The 21,584-nt window shown below is 43.4% G+C and overlaps 1 protein-coding gene across 5 annotated transcripts in view; it reads right to left on the bottom strand.

The window, feature by feature from the left end:
* Positions 1 to 7,124, bottom strand: part of sik2a (salt-inducible kinase 2a) — a 38,026-nt gene extending 30,902 nt beyond the window's left edge. For 4 of the 5 annotated variants that reach the window (XR_014627894.1, XM_084413199.1, XM_084413198.1 and 1 more), the window contains exons 1-3: positions 6,731 to 7,124; positions 5,267 to 5,383; positions 3,768 to 3,831 (exon numbers count right to left, since the gene is read on the bottom strand). Coding sequence is in view for 2 of the 5 variants with exons in the window: in XM_084413198.1 (XP_084269324.1) it covers positions 3,768 to 3,831; positions 5,267 to 5,383; positions 6,731 to 6,868 (319 nt within the window). In the remaining 3 variants the exon portion in view is untranslated. The remainder of the gene's footprint in view (positions 1 to 3,767; positions 3,832 to 5,266; positions 5,384 to 6,730) is intronic. The other variant, XM_084413200.1, reaches the window with a different exon arrangement.
* Between the last annotated feature and the right edge of the window lie 14,460 nt (positions 7,125 to 21,584).

Genomic DNA, 21,584 nt, shown 5'->3' with positions numbered 1-21,584 from the left:
CACAAAAAAAAAAAAAAAAAAAAAAAAAAAAAAAAAACACTGACCCACTTAATTGAATGAATCAGTTATGTTATTTACTACATTTCTGTAGAATTGTATTTACAGAGAATTGTGATAAAGAGCAACTTGAAGGTCATTAACCTCATCTCAGGTATAAACCCTCAAAAGCAGCAGATATAACAATATCTCTACAATTATAGTGAGAATATCAAATGAGCTGACCTAATCCAAACTAATACCTTTCAAAACCAAATAACATGCAGGTAAAGTTATTCAGGTGAAGTTTCATATTCAAGTAAAGTTTCAGGTAAAGTTTCAAGAGGTACTTATGTACAAGAGGTATTCCTAAATGTCCATTCAAGCAATGGCCCCACAAAAATCAAAGGTCCAACATATGAAATGAATAAATACATGTGGAATTCAAGATAATTCACTGTAAATGTTCAGACTGGCAGCAATAAGACCTTGTAAGGAAAAAACAAACAAACAAACAAACACCTGGTACAGTATATGTTGCTTCAAATGCCCTGTTTCTCCACGTGGAGAAAAACAAACAAACATGTTTGTAATTATATTAATTTATGATAAACGATTCGTGGTCTGGGTGGAACCAATCTTGAGAGCAGTCCAAGTGACCTTTGATCTAAATCATAAATCAAATAAGTGACTAAATATTTAGCATTCAAATCAACTTGCAGTAGACCTTTAAATGGACAACACAATGTTTGACCGCATCATTCATGCTCATTCATTTCTATGGGCAAACAGAACATCCTGAGCATGTTTAATTTAATTGGTTCCATCAAGTTATTTTTGTAGTCATTTTGTATTTTTGATCTAATTTTACATAAAATGATCTTGTGGAAGTCTGAAATAAAGAGTCAAGAAAGAGATGTTGCATCTGATATTGCTTCCGGTTCATTAGAAGTACACTGGAAATGGAAGGTTCAGCTTAGTGCAACTTTAATGATGTTAAACTGACTGTATGAAGCAAACTGTGAGCTGAAGTATCCACAAAATGAAAAACAACACTGAAATCAGAGCGTGAGATTTATCTGTCAAAGTGATGCACGTGAAATTTGTGTTTGTTTCTTTATCTACTGGTCTCGTCTTCTTTCAGTCTCATCATTGGTTCAATTCATTTTATATATTAAAATAAAGCTATGAGTGGGAGCCAACCGCCTCATGGGCAGCGCTCCGAAATATAGTGACCCGAGTTTGAGTCCCGGCTCGGGGACCTTTCCCAATCCCGTCCTTTCAATTACCTATAACTAAGGTATAATCTCAATAAAGGCAAAAACGTCAAACATAAATCTAAAAAATCTAATAAAAATTTAAGTGATGTATGCATTAAGGGCACTCTGACCTCAAAAAAACACCCTGCCTGTATGAATGTACTCTGATGTATTCTAAAGTTACATAACCAAACAGTTGATGGAACCCAGTGATTGCCATGGTATGGAAAAACAAATACTGTATGTCAATGGGGCCCATCAACTGTTTGGTTACCAACATTCTTCAAAATATCTTCTTTTGTGTTCAGCAGAAGAAGGAAATTCAAACAGGCTTGGAACAACTTGAGGGTGAATTTTCATATTTGGGTGAACTGTCCCTTTAAGTCTCTGTTAAACTGCCTCCTTGTTGTTATTACTTACCTTTAACTTATAACATTACAGAATTGAAGTCAATATAAGCTAAAAACCTTATTGTCAATCCATGAATAACGCTTTTTCAGTTATGAACGTGCTTGTTTAGATTGTATATGCTAATCAAGATTGAGTTATGAGTGAGTTCCTACCTATATCTATAAATGGTCACCATGATTTTGCCAAGTAAGACATGTTCCTGGATCAACATATTTTGTCTAAAAATGTACTCCTAACCCTGTCCCTACCCCTAAACCTAACCATAAGGTATCCCTAAAATCAGAGGGAAATAATATGTAAATAAAAGCACCTAACCCTGGTTGTAAGCCTAAACTTGACATAAACTCTAAACTTGTCCCTCAAATCTGATTGGCTGATTGGAATGTTGTTCCAGGATCAACACAAATGTAGATCAAGAACATGTTGTATGTGGTGAAATTATATTTACCATCTATAAATAAAGGCTTTAGATGACATGAATTTGCAATTAAAATGCATAGATACTGCTCCTATGTCCCCACCAATGTTAAAATCAAGCCTATGCCCTTGCTAATCTGTTACTGTTTGATTGGATGCACATCCTTTGATGTCAACAAAAGATTCTGGAAAAAAGTTACTTATTTTACTTATTCTACTTATTTTGACATGACACATTGACATTTCCGCTGGGAAACAGTATTCCTCACCATATGCGTCAAATGATGTCTCTGCCGGTGGGTGCCCACAGTCCATACAATTAATTATACTTGTGTATTTTTCTCTGTGCGCTTGATGAATTCATCACACAAAAGTTATTTGTGTCTCGCAAAGAGGAACACACGGACAGCAAATAACGGTAGAATTGTGTGTATTGTGACCCGCCGGGACCCGATGTGAGATCCACCTATCAGAGATACCAACATTCAGGTTTTTTCAGAGATACCAAATGTTTGGAGGTTTCACCATGACAACAACTTCTCCTTGGTCTCTAAAAATGACTGACATTACTTTAGTGATCAAATTTAGCACTCTTATGGAAATATGATTATATTTTGTAATTATCATTAACATTTTTCAAATTGTTTATCATAAATCAACATCTCAGGAAAATGTTATGGGGTTTCTAATCAAAATATAACTTTCTGTTACAAAACAGGGCATTGATTTCATACATGGACTTAAATACCAGGACTTAAATCATGTTTATCAGGTATTTGGGGAGATACACAACAACAACAAATGAATAGGAAAATAAATGATATATCATTATTTCTATACAATATTGCTAATTATAACTCCCATTATTACACTTCTTTGGTTATAAATACATTGTATTGAATGGGTTTACCCATTTATAGCCATTTTACCCACATATTGCATAGCGTAAAATGGTATATTAATTCTTATGCTCTTATGCTCTAGTCTAAACAATATAGTGACATGAAAAAATACTAAATTCAAAAAACATATTTTTTTCGGCTTCTCAGGAGAATATTCTAATTTGACCCAAATACATCGAAAATTCACATATTGTACAGAAAGAGTATGTTATTGTAAACATCTCGTCACTGCATAGATTTAGCGCTGACTCTCGCAGTACGTGCGCTAAGAACAAAGTACGCATGTTGTCAAATACGAGGAGTATATTAACACAACTGAAGACGTACTGACAAAATCATAAGGATGTCTCTGTAAATTATTATCTTATTCCTCTTCTTTGGCAGCAGCTGTCATATCATATTCTCTCTCTTGCTTTGTCAAAACGCAACCTTTTGCCCCTTAATGAGGCTATAAATCTCATTCACTGTCTTTCAAGTATGACTGTAGCTTTACTGCATGGGGCTGTTATGGGTGAGATGATTGTTTCTTTGGTCACGTAGCTCTCATCTAAAACACCAGGACCTTTTTCCATTACAGGTGCCATCAGAGGACAAAAAATAGCTTCTGCTCAGCTCATCCATTAGCTTTAAGTGAGTGAATCAGTGTATAGATGGATGAGATATGCAGAAATGTGGTTTGACCATCTCAATCCACTGCAGGCATGCATTCACTGCACATGCAATACTTTACAGTGTGGGGTGAATATATGGATCACAATGAAATAGCGTTTGTCTGCACATATAATGAAACGGACGCACTCACCAAATATCTCTCCATTTCTGGCATATTCTGTGACTAGATAGAGCATGTTTTTGGTCTCCATGACCTAATGAAAGAGAAGAGACGTGATTCTTATCCATTGCATGAATGTGGAATGCTATGGCAATGCAATTCATATCACAAAAACCTCAAATCACAAGTGCACAGGAGACGGACAGCATTTTCACCTGTCACTATAGTGTTCACACATTTTAGATACATAGGTGTAATATTTCTGTAAGCTATCTTTCTCTACGCTGCTGTCCTATCTCTGAGAGCACTAGTACCATAGCATTAACATTTCTTCTGTAAATATTGTCATAAAATGTTTTAAACATTTCTGTTCCTCATGATGTTAAAAAGCTTTTGAGTTTGAGACTTGAAAAAGACAAATACAATCTATACAATCACAAATATTACAATAAATAAATACAATAATGAAAATGTAAAAGTTGTGTCAAATAAATAATTTGTCTATTTTATGTATTCATTAATTATATTAATGATAATAATAATAATAATAATAATAATAATAATAATAATGATAATAATAATAATGAGTATTATTATTATCCACTGGTGTTGTTTCATAGTTTTATTGACATTATTTATTTTATTGATTATTACTATTTTTACTATTATTATTATTATTATTGATAAAATAAGCAAAAACAAACAAATAATACGCTATAAAATAAATAATAACATCAACAAAACTATGAAACAAAAACAGTGGATAATAATAATAATAAAAATTATTATTATTATTAAATAAAAATAATTATACTTTAAATGAATAAATGTCAACAACAATATGAAACAACACCAGTAGATAATAATAATAATTATTATTATTATATTTATTATTATTATCATCATTATCCACTGGCATTAGAAATAACAAAGTAGTTGTGTCCAAAACGTTGACTAGTAATGTATATCAGTGTATCATTGTATCTACTACCATACTTGTTACCATGATATCACCACATAATCTTATTTTTTGTAAGGGAATGTTTCTTCATTTCATAGCACTATTTTTGCCTGGTTGTGACGTCTAGTGTTGACCTAATGACCATGTGGGCAGTTGGTAGATTTCTATAGGTTACTGATATTCCCAGTTGACTCTGCCAAAGGAACAGTGAGCAGTTTTTAGTTTTTTTTAGAAAGCTGTATGTATAATACCTGACAGACAAATCACAATATGACCACTGTCATGATTGGACTGCTGCTGATGCTGTATTTGTGTTGTGTAACTGTTGATACTGCATCAGCATCCAGGCCCAGAGTGACCTAAAAATCTTACATAACATGACAAGACTAACCCTATAAAGTTCCCAGCCGAAACCACTGGATTCAACAGGCCTTATTCCCTAGAAAAATCTCATGGAACAAATGCTAATACAGGTAAGAAACAAAAATAGCTGGGCAGCTGATTATCAGCTGGTTATTATCAAAAATGTATTATACACACAATATGCACACGCATGGTCATGCAGTACCTGGTAAAGCTTGATGATGTGAGGATGGTCCAGCAGCTTCATGATCTCCACCTCCCTGTAGATCTTCTCTAGGTTCACCGCATCTAGCTGGGTCTTGTCTATGATCTTAATGGCCACCTGCAATTCAGCAAATGTAAATGTTATGTCTATTGGGCTTTTATTTTGAAGCCACTGATGCATGAATTATTTATAGTTTCCAGAAGAGAAAAAAAAGGATTATTCACCAAGCTGCACCACAACAATACAATGAAACAGTCACAATTTTGGACCAATTAGCTTTTAAAAAATTAAAAGACCACTAAGGTATGACATTTGAGTATATGACTTAACTGTAATAAAGTTGATGATTTTTTGTGGAAGATTTCAAACTAGCATAAAAGCATTGCTCACAGACTGCTTCCTGTCTCATGTCTTTACAGCATATTTAAAAAAATCATGCAACTGCAAATAGATATACAGCTGTTCCACTTTTGCTTCTAAGTGAGAAATGGTGTTTGGTTTTATCTGAATTGATCTTGACTGCAGTCACTCTAAAACTCAAGTTCAGAGTAAACTGACCCTGGCACAGCAACAATGTAATACTAATCTAAACAGACGACAGAGACATAAGGGCAGGTCCGATTATTTACAGAAAAAACACATCAAGCAATGAAACATTTAATTTATTTAAAGTAAATAAATACATTTATTTAAAACAGCGACCCGAACATGCAAAATGTGTTTCTATACTTATGATTTGCCACTGTGCCCTAGATATCAAAGGTCACGGTTGTTGTTGTTGTTGTTGTTGTTGTTATTGTTGTTGTTGTTTTTTGGATCTATTAAGCTATTCAAAAATATATTTTAAAACGTAGCCTAATGCATGAGACAAAAATCAGCCTGTTTTATTTCACAAATAACTTTTCATTTAAATAATTCTTAATTAAAATGCACACACACGTACATTATGCACACACACACACACACATACATTATATATATATATGTATAATGTGTATAATATATATATATATACAAACACACACACACACACACACACACACACGTGTGTGTGTGTGTGTGTGTGTGCACTCAAGATGTAAGTCAAATATTTTAGTTTGTGGTTACACCACTCGACATTGTAGAAGTGACATTTTTGTTTTGTTCAATATGGTATAAACGTTGTTCAAAACTGTATAAAACCAACATGAGTAGCTACATTACAAATGTTAGAACTTGGCACATGTTTGACAAAAATAGCATTTTTAAAAATATAGATTTTTTTCATCTCGCAGATCCCATTTGTCACAGACCAAAATACAACTTACAAAATATTTAGGTTTAACAATGATGGGCTGCACTCTTCCCCTTTCTTACAACACAGATAAAAGTGTAAATGTAAGTTGTTTCCAATGCACGTTAGCGCATGCACACTGAAAACACTAGTGTGTGTGTGTGTGTGTGTGCGTATATTAGGCTACTCACCTCAGATTTTGTGATGCGATGTCTCGCCAGCTTCACAACTGCAAAATTGCCTTTTCCCAGCGTGCGCTCAATATCATAAAATCCCACGCGAACCGGTGCCCGCTGCGACGGCTTTTGGTCCTGGGCGGCCATGACCATAGTTTTCTAGTGAACTACTGGATAAAGATGTGTGTGTGGATGGTTTGGCCACCTTCACCTGCTCTTACAAAGCAATTGAAGTGGCGCGTGTGATTTCTAATGCCAAAGCTAAAATGCAAATGGGGCATATGGGTGGCAAGGGCTCCTGCACATTTCTTCGTTGCCAGATCAGGGCTCTACATGACTGAAATGAGACTGAAATGAGAGCGCATTCCGCTCTGATGCGCGGAATGATGTTCTGGCGCTCGACATGCATTGACGTCAGTGCAGAAGGGATTTTATAAAGGGGCGGATCTCACAAAGCGGCTTCAATGTCCGTCGCGGCATGTCACCAAGACAACCTTATCCACTGTGTACGTCAATCTCAAATCAAATTGCGACCTCTACAAACACTTCAACTCGGTTGCGTACATTTGACCTTCAACAAATTAAATGCATTTTATTGTTTACATTGATGAAAACCATCATCTTCTTCAACATAAATAGTTGCGCCGACAAGTACGCATTTTAATTCATTTGTGCTGCTTACGTTTTTCATAGAGGTCTGGTTTTGCTCAATGCTTGCAAAAAACAACTGTCATAGTCATAGATAAAAATAAATGAATGAATGAATCACACATGGATAGAGATGCTCTCTCTGAGCTTGAAATGCAGCTGACATCATTATATTGCTTCATATTTAGAATATGTTAAGTGTTTAACACCGCAGTGTAGACAAATGAACCCTAATCTATTATGTATACCAAATGGCTTTGCGATTTTTGCAATATAACAACTTTGAATCTACATTTGGGTATCTATATTAGATAGAATTATTATTTTTTTTTTTTCATTTAAAAATATAATTGTTTTAAAATAAATAAAATATATTAGGTCTATATATGATTTAAAATAGAATTTAAATAAAAATATTCCTATAAAAATATACAATTTATTTAATAAACATCTGTAGATATGCGCTCACCTGACTCTTGAGCATGTTGTCAGATAGCGACCCCTGCTGTCAAAAACGGCTTCTGCTGTTACGTTCTTTTTTTCTCCTTTTTTTTTTTTTTGCTGTTAAACCAACCAAATAACAAATAAATAAATAGTCATTTCTGAACACTTACATACAACAATGAAATACAACAATGGATAACAGCATAAATAAAAATAAAGGAAGACATTAAAAATACAAATTAAATATGAAAATACAGTAGAAGAAAATACAGAGGTAGTGAATTAAGTTACTTAACATTCTACAGATTGCCATACAGCTTCACAAATTTGACACTTTCTTTGTTGTTTGTCTTTTTAGTATCATAATTAAGTGGTTAAAGCCACAAAGAAAATTATTTAATTTTGGTACTTTTAAGTTGACATTAATACATGCATACATTTATATTTATGAATAAAATATTTTGCCAATAAAATGTATACATTTCCTATATATTCTATATTATAATTACAATGAGAAAAAAAAAATTATATCACAATGTTACATAATATCTTATTACTAGGCTACACCAGGGCTGTTGCATCACAATAAGTCAAGTCACCTTTATTTATATAGCGCTTTTTACAATACAGATTAAATCAAAGCAGCTTCACAGTGAAAACATAATAATACAACAAAGTTTGTTTCTAGAAGAAAATTGCATCATCGTCCACCTTAAGTAGGGCAGATCAATAATATTGTTGAATATTAAATGTCATGTGTGAATATTAAGCAAGCCAAAAGCCAAGGCAACAGTGGCAAGGAACCAAAACTCCATCAGGTGACAGAATGGAGAAAAAAACCTTGGGAGAACACAGGCTCAGTCGGGGGCCAGTTCTCTTCTGGCCAACGAGCAAACAGTGATTCAAGATGCATTACAGGTCAGAAGTCAGATTGGATCAGAACATCTAGAATATTATCCAGTTCCATCTGGTTGGAAGTCGGAGTCATCACACCGGTATGGAGACGAGTTTGATGAGGATCAGTGCTGATGGCTGTCGTGTCGATGAGGCCTTCACTGGGCTGATGAGGCTGGCACTTCAGGGATGGGTCGTGGATGGGTCCAGGCGCAGGTGCACCATCTGATCTGGATACGGCCCGGATCCGGCTGACTTCAGTAAACCACGGAATAAACAGAAAGACTAACATTAGCGTAGATGCCATTCTTCTTATGATGTAACGAGTACATCAGGTGTTATAGGAAGTGTCCCCGGCTCCGGCTGGCCTAGTTTATGCAGCCTAATAATCATTTAACTGATTTGAATAATAGAAATGTAATGTTCTATATGAATGCCAGGTAAAAGAGATGCGTTTTTAGTATAGATTTAAACTGACAATGTGTCTGCTTCCCGGACAATGTTAGGAAGACTGTTTCAAAGTTTAGGTGCTAAATAGGAGAAGGATCTACCGCCAGCAGTCGATTTTGATATTCTAGGTTATCTTGATATTATCAAGATTTGGGAAAAGCCCGTAAAAGTCCTGGCAGAAAGCGATGCATAAAGATGTAGTGTACATCCGAACCATCTCTTTAAGATGATTTAACGAGTTTAGACAATTCTTCCTCTCCTATAGCAATGAATGAATTACATTTTTGATGCTATACTGTAGTAGTCGGTTGCATAGTTATAATTTCCTCTCTAATATTATCAATCTTGTAAGTAAAGAAATTCATAAAGTCATTACTGCTGTGCTGTTTGGAAACATCCGGTGTTGAAGCTTTATTTTTTGTTAATTTAGCCACTGTTTCGAATAAATACCTAGGGTAGTGTTTTCTTCTAAAAGTGTTGAAAAATAAGCAGATCTAGCATTTTTTAAGGCCTTTCTGTACGCAATCGTGCTCTCTTTTCACGAAATGCGAAAAACTTCTAATTTTGTTTTCTTCCAGCTACGCTCCATTTTTCTGGCTGCTCTCTTAAGAGCCTGAATGTGCTTGTTGTACCACAGTGTTGGACTATTTCCTTTAATCTTCTTTAAGCGCAATGGAGCAACTGTGTATAAAGTGCAGGAATTAAGTTAATAATTTCTGTTGCAACATCGAGTTCTTCTAGGCTATCTGGGATGCTGACGATATGAAACTGATTAGGAAGATTTTTTATAGAGCAATCTTTAGTGGCAGAAGTGATAGTTCAACCATATTTATAACACAGAGTCGGCTTTGCAACCTTGGCTAAATTAAGTATACATGAGATTAAATAATGATCTGAGATGTCATCGCTCTGCTGCAGAATTTCAACGGCATCAACATTGATTCCATGTGACAATATTAGATCTAAAGTATGATTACGACAATGAGTAGGTCCTGACACGTGTTGTCTAACTCCAACAGAGTTTAGAATGTCTGTAAATGCTAATCCCAATGCATCTTTTTCATTATCTACATGGATATTAAAATCACCAACAATTAGGACTTTATCTGCAGCCAGTACTAACTCCGATAGAAAATCAGCAAATTCTTTGATAAAATCTGTATGGTGCCCTGGTGGCCTGTATACAGTAGTCAGCACAAATGTCAAACGGGATTTATCACTTACGCAAGATAATGTTACAGAAAGCATCATCACTTCAAAATAATTAGATTTGAAACTAGAATTCTGAGTAAAACTATGTTATAAATTACAGCAATACCTCCCCTCTTTTCCTTTTAAATGAGTGTCACAGGCCGGGGTGGGCCAATCAGGCTGCACCCACCCCTGGAACCCCTCTTTCACCCTTGGGGGGTCGGACAGAGGCCAAGCAAGACAACAACAGACAGAATAATCAAAAAGGTATATTTTATTTATGAATTAGAAGGTTAAAAGTCTTAAAAGGTAGAGGTCCGGTGAGTAGGATTTCTTCGGTTCCCAGGCCAGAAGGGGAGACTAAAGGGGTTCGTGGAATTGCCGTCAGGTAAGTGTATGGTACGTATGTCTCGGAAGGAGGAAGAGAAAGGGGGGGGGTTTACGGCCAGGAGCGTGGGTCTTCTGACCAAGGTCTTTCACCGCCCACCAGACGGCGGCGGCTTTCCCTTCCGTCTTTCCCAAAGGCGGACAAACGCACAGGGCAGGCGAAAGGATGACCAACTGGATTCTTTTACTGTAGAGCAGCCAATGGCAGTTTCTCACAGTCTTCCTCAGAGGCGGGCTTACACACAGAGCTGATAAGAGGAGTTAATTCTGCAAAGCAGACAGGTGAGCATTCATGTAAATCTTCGTGGTTCACATAAGACAAGGGACTTACAACTGGAGTCTTTGACTGCAAAGTAGCCGATGAACAGTTTCTCACAGTCTTCCTCAAAGGCGGGCTTACACACAGAGCTGGTAAGAGGAGTTAATTCTGCAAAGCAGACAGGTGAGCATTCATGTAAATCTTCGTGGTTCACAGAAGACAGGGGACTTACAACTGGAGTCTTTCACTGCAAAGCAGCCGATGAACAGTTTCTCACAGTCTTCCTCAGAGGCGGGCTTATACACAGAGCTGGTGAGAGGAGTTAATTCTGCAAAGCAGACAGGTGAGCATTCATGTAAATCTTCGTGGTTCACAGAAGACAGGGGACTTACAACTGGAGTCTTTCACTGCAAAGCAGCCGATGAACAGTTTCTCACAGTCTTCCTCAGAGGCGGGCTTACACACAGAGAACTGGAGTCTTTCACTGCAAAGCAGCCGATGAACAGTTTCTCACAGTCTTCCTCAGAGGCGGGCTTACACACAGAGCTGGTGAGAGGAGTTAATTCTGCAAAGCAGACAGGTGAGCATTCATGTAAATCTTCGTGGTTCACAGAAGACAGGGGACTTACAACTGGAGTCTTTCACTGCAAAGCAGCCGATGAACAGTTTCTCACAGTCTTCCTCAGAGGCGGGCTTACACACAGAGCTGGTGAGAGGAGTTAATTCTGCAAAGCAGACAGGTGAGCATTCATGTAAATCTTCGTGGTTCACATAAGACAAGGGACTTACAACTGGAGTCTTTCACTGCAAAGCAGCCGATGAATAGTTTCTCACAGTCTTCCTCAGAGGCGGGCTTACACACAGAGCTGGTGAGAGGAGTTAATTCTGCAAAGCAGACAGGTGAGCATTCATGTAAATCTTCGTGGTTCACATAAGACAGGGGACTTACAACTGGAGTCTTTCACTGCAAAGCAGCCGATGAACAGTTTCTCACAGTCTTCCTCAAAGGCGGGCTTACACACAGAGCTGGTAAGAGGAGTTAATTCTGCAAAGCAGACAGGTGAGCATTCATGTAAATCTTCGTGGTTCACAGAAGACAGGGGACTTACAACTGGAGTCTTTCACTGCAAAGCAGCCGATGAACAGTTTCTCACAGTCTTCCTCAGAGGCGGGCTTATACACAGAGCTGGTGAGAGGAGTTAATTCTGCAAAGCAGACAGGTGAGCATTCATGTAAATCTTCGTGGTTCACAGAAGACAGGGGACTTACAACTGGAGTCTTTCACTGCAAAGCAGCCGATGAACAGTTTCTCACAGTCTTCCTCAGAGGCGGGCTTACACACAGAGAACTGGAGTCTTTCACTGCAAAGCAGCCGATGAACAGTTTCTCACAGTCTTCCTCAGAGGCGGGCTTACACACAGAGCTGGTGAGAGGAGTTAATTCTGCAAAGCAGACAGGTGAGCATTCATGTAAATCTTCGTGGTTCACATAAGACAAGGGACTTACAACTGGAGTCTTTCACTGCAAAGCAGCCGATGAATAGTTTCTCACAGTCTTCCTCAGAGGCGGGCTTACACACAGAGCTGGTGAGAGGAGTTAATTCTGCAAAGCAGACAGGTGAGCATTCATGTAAATCTTCGTGGTTCACATAAGACAGGGGACTTACAACTGGAGTCTTTCACTGCAAAGCAGCCGATGAACAGTTTCTCACAGTCTTCCTCAAAGGCGGGCTTACACACAGAGCTGGTAAGAGGAGTTAATTCTGCAAAGCAGACAGGTGAGCATTCATGTAAATCTTCGTGGTTCACAGAAGACAGGGGACTTACAACTGGAGTCTTTCACTGCAAAGCAGCCGATGAACAGTTTCTCACAGTCAATGATTCAGTATTTCACAACGTTTTTCTTCTCTGTAAGATATATCATAGTTAACTTCTTCACACAATCACAGTATTGTAATGCAGGTCAGTAGATAGGCTCCAGCAGATTTAAGTGTATAAATTCACACAACGAGACCGTGCATCACATCACTTCATCACTGTAAGTCATCACTCCAAGGGGAAATACAAAGCTTAAGGCCGTTGCCCATTTCCTAATCCGCATTTACAGCAACCATCTTCATATGTGAAAAGTCAGCGATCGAATCTTGTACTCACAGTTCTCATCAAGTTTTCCTTATTCCAGCGTCTTCCCTCTTTCCACGAACGTACCTGAATCAACACCTGCCCTTGAATGACCGTGCCCGCAGCCCATTCACTCTCATCACAGCTCAGCCCCGAACTCAGCTCCAAACATTGCTGTAAGCACTGCACAAGCACCACCCCAAAAAACACCGCAGCTTCCCTTTACCTCTCCTTTTATGCTCCTCTTAGACAACGTGTCTCATTCTCAGCCCTCGCTCACCTCGGGCCCAGCTGCCGGTGATCTCGGATAATTAATTCCTGTTTACGGGGCGCTTACGCTGGTTCAGGCTGTGTAGGTGTTTCACTGTTTAGGTTCCGGGGGAGTCGCGACAAATTTTAGTTCCGCTTTACAGGGGACTGATGTATTTAGTCACCCCGTGACATACCCCCCCACCAATCCGTTCTAGTCCCTAGAACGCTATAGTTCGATCCATTCTCCATACCGCCCCGGAGGCTGGCCCCGATTGTCCCGTCGGGACCGTCTTGGGGGCGAGGGGATTTCGGCTGGCTCTTGCTCAAGAACCGGTCCCCTTGGGACCACTGCCCATCCTACCGGTGGAGCTTGGGGGGCTCCTGCTTCGGCGGGGGTGACTGTGTCTACCGGTCTCGGGTAGTTGGGGCAAGGGCGGATCAGGTTCCGATGCAATACCCTCTCTGGGCCGTCTTCTCCTTCAGGACGGAGGACATACACAGGCTGGTCAGGTCTAGGTTGCCGCTGGACCACATATGGTTGAGGTTCCCATCGGTCGCTCAATTTCCCCTTCCCCTGACGCCGGTTGTCCTTGACCAGTACCCGCTCTCCTTGCAGCAGGGGCATTCTCCGGGCTGTCCGATCGTAGAGCCGTTCGTTCTTCAATGCTGCGCGGTCAATTCGGGCCGAGACCTGCTCGTAAGCCAGGTGGAGACGCTGATGGTGGTTGCTCACCCAGTCAGTCAGGTTAGCTCCCGTCTCGGTGGGGCTGGTTCCCAGTAGTAAGTCCGTAGGCAGCCGTACATGTCGTCCAAACATCAAATATGTTGGGGCGTATCCCGTGGTGCTATGTACACTATTATTATAGGCCTGGACTACAGCCGGGAGATGTGTCATCCAGTTACTCTGCTGTTCTGCCTCCAACGTTCCGAGCAGGCCCAACAGGGTCTGATTGAAGCGCTCGCAGCCTCCATTCCCCTGGGGGTGATAGGGTGTGGTGTGGGTCTTCTTGCAACCATATAACTGGCACAGCTCCCTGATGACTCGGGACTCGAAATTAGGGCCCTGGTCTGAATGTAATACTTCTGGACACCCGAAGGGCTGGAACACATGTCTCCACAGGGCGGTTGCAGTGGTGGTAGCGGTTTGGTCTCTGGTCGGGACGGCCCATGCATATTTAGTGAAGAGATCGGTCACTACAAGGATGTTCTGGATAAAGTCAGCCGGTCGCCCCAGTGTCAGGTAATCCATCGCCACCATGTGCAGAGGGGCCTTGGCCCGAATGGAGACCAAGGGTGCTCGTTCCGTCCTCCGAGCCTTAAACAGGGTGCACCGTGGGCACTGCGAAATAAACCGTCCCACGGTCCTCTCCATGCCAGGCCAGTAAAAGTATCTCCGTATCAACGACGTTGTCCTTTCCTGGCCTTGATGTCCCAAATGCGTATGATACGCTCGAAGTAATGCAGGGGCTTGTTCTTCCGGTACCACCACTTGACATACCTCCTCCCCCAACGTTGGATCCTGTACCCGTCGACAGACGACCCCCTCCTTAAGGGTAAGCCTCTCCCATTGTCCCAACAGCCGTTTTACCCCTTGGGATTGCCCACGCCGTGCCTCTCTTTCCGGCCAATCCCCCTGCTGTAGCCAGTCTCGTACCTGTGCCAGACCCGGGTCCTCCATCTGACGCTCTTTCCACCGTTGGGGGTCCCAACCCCAACTCACGGGAGCCCCTTCCTCCCTAAGGTCCGGGGCCGCTACAATCCCCACCATCAGTCCCTCTTCTGGCGATATAGCCCTGCCAGGAACCGGTCCAGCAGGCTTTCCCTCCGGCAGCCGAGATAGTACGTCAGCGTTCGTATGCTCCTTCCCTGGCCGATACTGAAGCTGGTAATCATAATTGGCTAACTGAGCCACCCATCGCTGTTCGACGGCTCCCAGCTTGGCAGTCTGGAAATGGACCAGCGGGCTGTTATCCGTCACGACCACCACCTTAGCTCCCCAGAGGTAGTCCTTGAACTTCTCGCTGACAGCCCACTTCATAGCGAGGAGTTCAAGCTTGAAGGAGCTATAGTTGGCGTCGTTACGTTCGGCAGGATGTAGACTTCGGCTGGCATAAGCAATAACTCGCTCCTCGCCTTGTTGCTTCTGGGCAAGCACTGCTCCCAAACCCAAGTTGCTGGCGTCCGTATAGAGCGTAAACGGCTGGGAAAAATTGGCATACGCTAAGATCGGGGCTTGGAGCAGCTCCTGCTTTAGCCTCCGGAAGGCTGATTCGCAGGCGGGATCCCACAGGATGGAGGAGGTCCCACGCCCCCGGGCTCGGCCAGAGCCGGCCAGCAGCTGGTTCAAGGGTTTAGCGATTTTTGCGAAGTCCTTAATGAACCGTCGGTAATACCCCACAAATCCTAGGAAGGACCTTGCTTGTCGCACGGTCCTCGGGGCAGCCCACTCCTGGACAGCCGACACCTTATCAGGATCCACTGCGATCCCAGCTGCACTAACCCGATGCCCCAGAAACTTGACTTCCTTCTGGAGCAACTGACATTTCTCGGGCTGCAACTTCAAACCATATCGTTCCAGGGACCGGAATACCTGCTCCAGATGTTGCAAATGAGACTTAAAGTCAGGAGAATATACTATGACATCATCCAGGTACACGAGTGTGGTATCCATAAGCTGGCCCCCCAAACAGCGTTGCATGAGTCGTTGGAAGGTAGCTGGGGCATTGCACAGGCCAAACGGCATACGCTCCCATTCAAAGAGGCCGAAGGGAGTAGTAAAGGCCGTCTTCTCCCGATCTTTTTCTTCCATCTGTACCTGCCAGTAACCGCTAGCCAGATCCAAGGTGGAGTACCAGGCAGCCCGGGTAAGGCTAGTCAGAGAGTCTTCAACCCGCGGCAGAGGAAAGGCATCTCGTTTGGTCACTTGATTGAGCTTCCGGTAGTCAACACAGAATCGCCATGCTCCGGTCTTCTTTCGGACAAGGACAATGGGTGCCGCCCACGGGCTACTGCTCTCCCGAATGACTCCCTTTTCCAGCATTCCTCGTAGTAGGGTCCGGACTTCCGGGTACAGAGTCGGTGGTACGGGACGGTAGCGCTCCCGGCTTGGGGGAGCATCTCCAGTCGGGATCTGATGCTTTACAATGTCTGTCCGCCCATAATCCTCCTCATGTGCAGAGAATAGATGTTCCCATCTCACCAGAAAGTCTTGAAGCTGTCTTGCTTGTTCTTCCCCCAATCCCTCGCCCCGCAGGGACTCCCCAGCAAGGTGGGCCGGCAATCCTCCATCTGTCCTGCTCACCGGGATTTCAGTTTGGGCTAAAGCCACCTCCACAACTGTGGGTCCCGCTCGGCTAAACTGAACTTCCCCTTCCTCACGAATTTGTTGAGGGCCAATTACCGTGATCCGGGCCAGGCGTTGGTGTCGATGAAGATCCACTGCATAAGAATTCGTATTACGCAGTCTGACGGCCACCCGGCCCTGATGTACAGAAGCCAAGCCGCGGGCCACCTCCACAGCCTGACAATCGGGATGAGGCTCCACCAGGATCCATTCCTTAGACCCGTGAAGCTGAGCGGGAAGGCGAGCCCAGATGATAGCCTCACTCTGAGCCGGAATGGACAGTACGTATCGACATGCTACTCTCCCCACACTCTCTTGGTCCCGTCGAGCCGCTGCCATACAAATCCGGCGACAGTCCGCCACAACCCGGTCCCATTCTCGTTTTTCCTCCCTTGGGGCCGTCGGTGTAGGTCTCGTTCTGAACAATTCTTCCCAGCACTCAGAAATGACGTTCATCCCCAGTAGGGCACGATGAGCCCCCATACAGGTGTCCCGAACAATCACAACTCCCTTCTGCGGGACCCGAGTCCCCTGGACCTCCAGGTCCGTAACTAGATAGCCCACATAGGGAATATCCAGACCATTAGCCCCCCGTAGAGTTAACCAGGGGGCATCCGCGGCAGAAAGATCTTGAACCCCGAATAATTCTCGGGACAGGCTTTCAGAGAATAGCGTCACCTGGGACCCGGTGTCTAGAAGGCATTGGACTTCGGCCCCATTGACTCGAACTGATACCAGAGGACAGCGGCCGACCAAATGATTTTTTTGTCGTTGATGAAAAGGGTCAACTAAGGGGGTCCCGACCACTTGACCCACAGTGGCCGGTGACACTAAAAACCCCCTTGTGACCCTCGACGTGCAGAACACTGCCGGACATAATGGCCTGGGGCACCGCAGCCATTGCAGATAGGACGTCCCTGCTCGTCCCACTGGAAACGGAGCCCCGATGGCCGGGGTGGTCGTTGTTCTGGAAATCGACCCCCGTCAGAGTATGCTCGCTCCCGTACCGGTGGCGAAGGGCGGTGAGATTCACGGCGAAGTTCTTCTAAAAAGGTTTTCGACAGTTCGGTCATTTGGTCACGGACGTCTCTTCTCAATTCGTCTCGTAAGGCCTGCTTCCAATCTGGTGGAGCAAGAGGTAAGGGACCGTCGGCCGCATTTGTGGCCATGCACTGGGAGGACTCTGGGATATCAGCATGGTCTCGTTCGAGAGCTAATGCCTCCTGGCGAAGCTCATCGAACGTCAAGACAGGGTTGCGGCGTAGTTGGATCCGGAGGCTCTGGCGTATCGGGCCATCTCGCAGCCCCAGCAAGAACTGATCCTTCAATAGAGCCTCTTCTTCACCAAGTCCATGGTCCTGTCTCCCCTTCAACCGAGACAATTGTTCCCGTAACTGCAGGGCAAAGGCACGAATAGTCTGGCGAGGCCCTTGCTTGCAGTTAAAAAATTGTGTGCGGAGAACAGCTGCGGGAGTCGTGTCACCATACTGTCCTGTTAGGAAACCGAGGATGGCCTGGGCGGTGGCTCGAGTGGCTTCCGGTGCTGCTTGCACTTCTCTCCTTGCTTCGCCGTCAAGTGAATTTAAAATGAACTGGGTCTTCTGGGTGGCATTTAACCCTTGCAGGCCTGCTAAGTACTCTACTTGTGTCTTCCATGCCGACAAACTAAGTTCCGACCCTGGTCCTCCATATTTTTGAGCCCATGGAGCTCCCATAAAGATGGGCATAACCTGTGGGCGACCCACCGGTACATCTTCGTCTGCCATTGCTCGGCCTCCGTCTACTCAACCCAAGGTGAACCCTGCCGACTGCGCCAAAAGATGTCACAGGCCGGGGTGGGCCAATCAGGCTGCACCCACCCCTGGAACCCCTCTTTCACCCTTGGGGGGTCGGACAGAGGCCAAGCAAGACAACAACAGACAGAATAATCAAAAAGGTATATTTTATTTATGAATTAGAAGGTTAAAAGTCTTAAAAGGTAGAGGTCCGGTGAGTAGGATTTCTTCGGTTCCCAGGCCAGAAGGGGAGACTAAAGGGGTTCGTGGAATTGCCGTCAGGTAAGTGTATGGTACGTATGTCTCGGAAGGAGGAAGAGAAAGGGGGGGGGTTTACGGCCAGGAGCGTGGGTCTTCTGACCAAGGTCTTTCACCGCCCACCAGACGGCGGCGGCTTTCCCTTCCGTCTTTCCCAAAGGCGGACAAACGCACAGGGCAGGCGAAAGGATGACCAACTGGATTCTTTTACTGTAGAGCAGCCAATGGCAGTTTCTCACAGTCTTCCTCAGAGGCGGGCTTACACACAGAGCTGATAAGAGGAGTTAATTCTGCAAAGCAGACAGGTGAGCATTCATGTAAATCTTCGTGGTTCACATAAGACAAGGGACTTACAACTGGAGTCTTTGACTGCAAAGTAGCCGATGAACAGTTTCTCACAGTCTTCCTCAAAGGCGGGCTTACACACAGAGCTGGTAAGAGGAGTTAATTCTGCAAAGCAGACAGGTGAGCATTCATGTAAATCTTCGTGGTTCACAGAAGACAGGGGACTTACAACTGGAGTCTTTCACTGCAAAGCAGCCGATGAACAGTTTCTCACAGTCTTCCTCAGAGGCGGGCTTATACACAGAGCTGGTGAGAGGAGTTAATTCTGCAAAGCAGACAGGTGAGCATTCATGTAAATCTTCGTGGTTCACAGAAGACAGGGGACTTACAACTGGAGTCTTTCACTGCAAAGCAGCCGATGAACAGTTTCTCACAGTCTTCCTCAGAGGCGGGCTTACACACAGAGAACTGGAGTCTTTCACTGCAAAGCAGCCGATGAACAGTTTCTCACAGTCTTCCTCAGAGGCGGGCTTACACACAGAGCTGGTGAGAGGAGTTAATTCTGCAAAGCAGACAGGTGAGCATTCATGTAAATCTTCGTGGTTCACAGAAGACAGGGGACTTACAACTGGAGTCTTTCACTGCAAAGCAGCCGATGAACAGTTTCTCACAGTCTTCCTCAGAGGCGGGCTTACACACAGAGCTGGTGAGAGGAGTTAATTCTGCAAAGCAGACAGGTGAGCATTCATGTAAATCTTCGTGGTTCACATAAGACAAGGGACTTACAACTGGAGTCTTTCACTGCAAAGCAGCCGATGAATAGTTTCTCACAGTCTTCCTCAGAGGCGGGCTTACACACAGAGCTGGTGAGAGGAGTTAATTCTGCAAAGCAGACAGGTGAGCATTCATGTAAATCTTCGTGGTTCACATAAGACAGGGGACTTACAACTGGAGTCTTTCACTGCAAAGCAGCCGATGAACAGTTTCTCACAGTCTTCCTCAAAGGCGGGCTTACACACAGAGCTGGTAAGAGGAGTTAATTCTGCAAAGCAGACAGGTGAGCATTCATGTAAATCTTCGTGGTTCACAGAAGACAGGGGACTTACAACTGGAGTCTTTCACTGCAAAGCAGCCGATGAACAGTTTCTCACAGTCTTCCTCAGAGGCGGGCTTATACACAGAGCTGGTGAGAGGAGTTAATTCTGCAAAGCAGACAGGTGAGCATTCATGTAAATCTTCGTGGTTCACAGAAGACAGGGGACTTACAACTGGAGTCTTTCACTGCAAAGCAGCCGATGAACAGTTTCTCACAGTCTTCCTCAGAGGCGGGCTTACACACAGAGAACTGGAGTCTTTCACTGCAAAGCAGCCGATGAACAGTTTCTCACAGTCTTCCTCAGAGGCGGGCTTACACACAGAGCTGGTGAGAGGAGTTAATTCTGCAAAGCAGACAGGTGAGCATTCATGTAAATCTTCGTGGTTCACAGAAGACAGGGGACTTACAACTGGAGTCTTTCACTGCAAAGCAGCCGATGAACAGTTTCTCACAGTCTTCCTCAGAGGCGGGCTTACACACAGAGCTGGTGAGAGGAGTTAATTCTGCAAAGCAGACAGGTGAGCATTCATGTAAATCTTCGTGGTTCACAGAAGACAGGGGACTTACAACTGGAGTCTTTCACTGCAAAGCAGCCGATGAACAGTTTCTCACAGTCTTCCTCAGAGGCGGGCTTACACACAGAGCTGGTGAGAGGAGTTAATTCTGCAAAGCAGACAGGTGAGCATTCATGTAAATCTTCGTGGTTCACATAAGACAAGGGACTTACAACTGGAGTCTTTCACTGCAAAGCAGCCGATGAATAGTTTCTCACAGTCTTCCTCAGAGGCGGGCTTACACACAGAGCTGGTGAGAGGAGTTAATTCTGCAAAGCAGACAGGTGAGCATTCATGTAAATCTTCGTGGTTCACATAAGACAGGGGACTTACAACTGGAGTCTTTCACTGCAAAGCAGCCGATGAACAGTTTCTCACAGTCAATGATTCAGTATTTCACAACGTTTTTCTTCTCTGTAAGATATATCATAGTTAACTTCTTCACACAATCACAGTATTGTAATGCAGGTCAGTAGATAGGCTCCAGCAGATTTAAGTGTATAAATTCACACAACGAGACCGTGCATCACATCACTTCATCACTGTAAGTCATCACTCCAAGGGGAAATACAAAGCTTAAGGCCGTTGCCCATTTCCTAATCCGCATTTACAGCAACCATCTTCATATGTGAAAAGTCAGCGATCGAATCTTGTACTCACAGTTCTCATCAAGTTTTCCTTATTCCAGCGTCTTCCCTCTTTCCACGAACGTACCTGAATCAACACCTGCCCTTGAATGACCGTGCCCGCAGCCCATTCACTCTCATCACAGCTCAGCCCCGAACTCAGCTCCAAACATTGCTGTAAGCACTGCACAAGCACCACCCCAAAAAACACCGCAGCTTCCCTTTACCTCTCCTTTTATGCTCCTCTTAGACAACGTGTCTCATTCTCAGCCCTCGCTCACCTCGGG

Source organism: Rutilus rutilus, assembly GCF_951802725.1.
Source record: "Rutilus rutilus genome assembly, chromosome: 7".
NCBI lineage: Eukaryota > Metazoa > Chordata > Actinopteri > Cypriniformes > Leuciscidae > Rutilus > Rutilus rutilus.
This window is presented reverse-complemented; position numbering and strand designations above follow the sequence as displayed.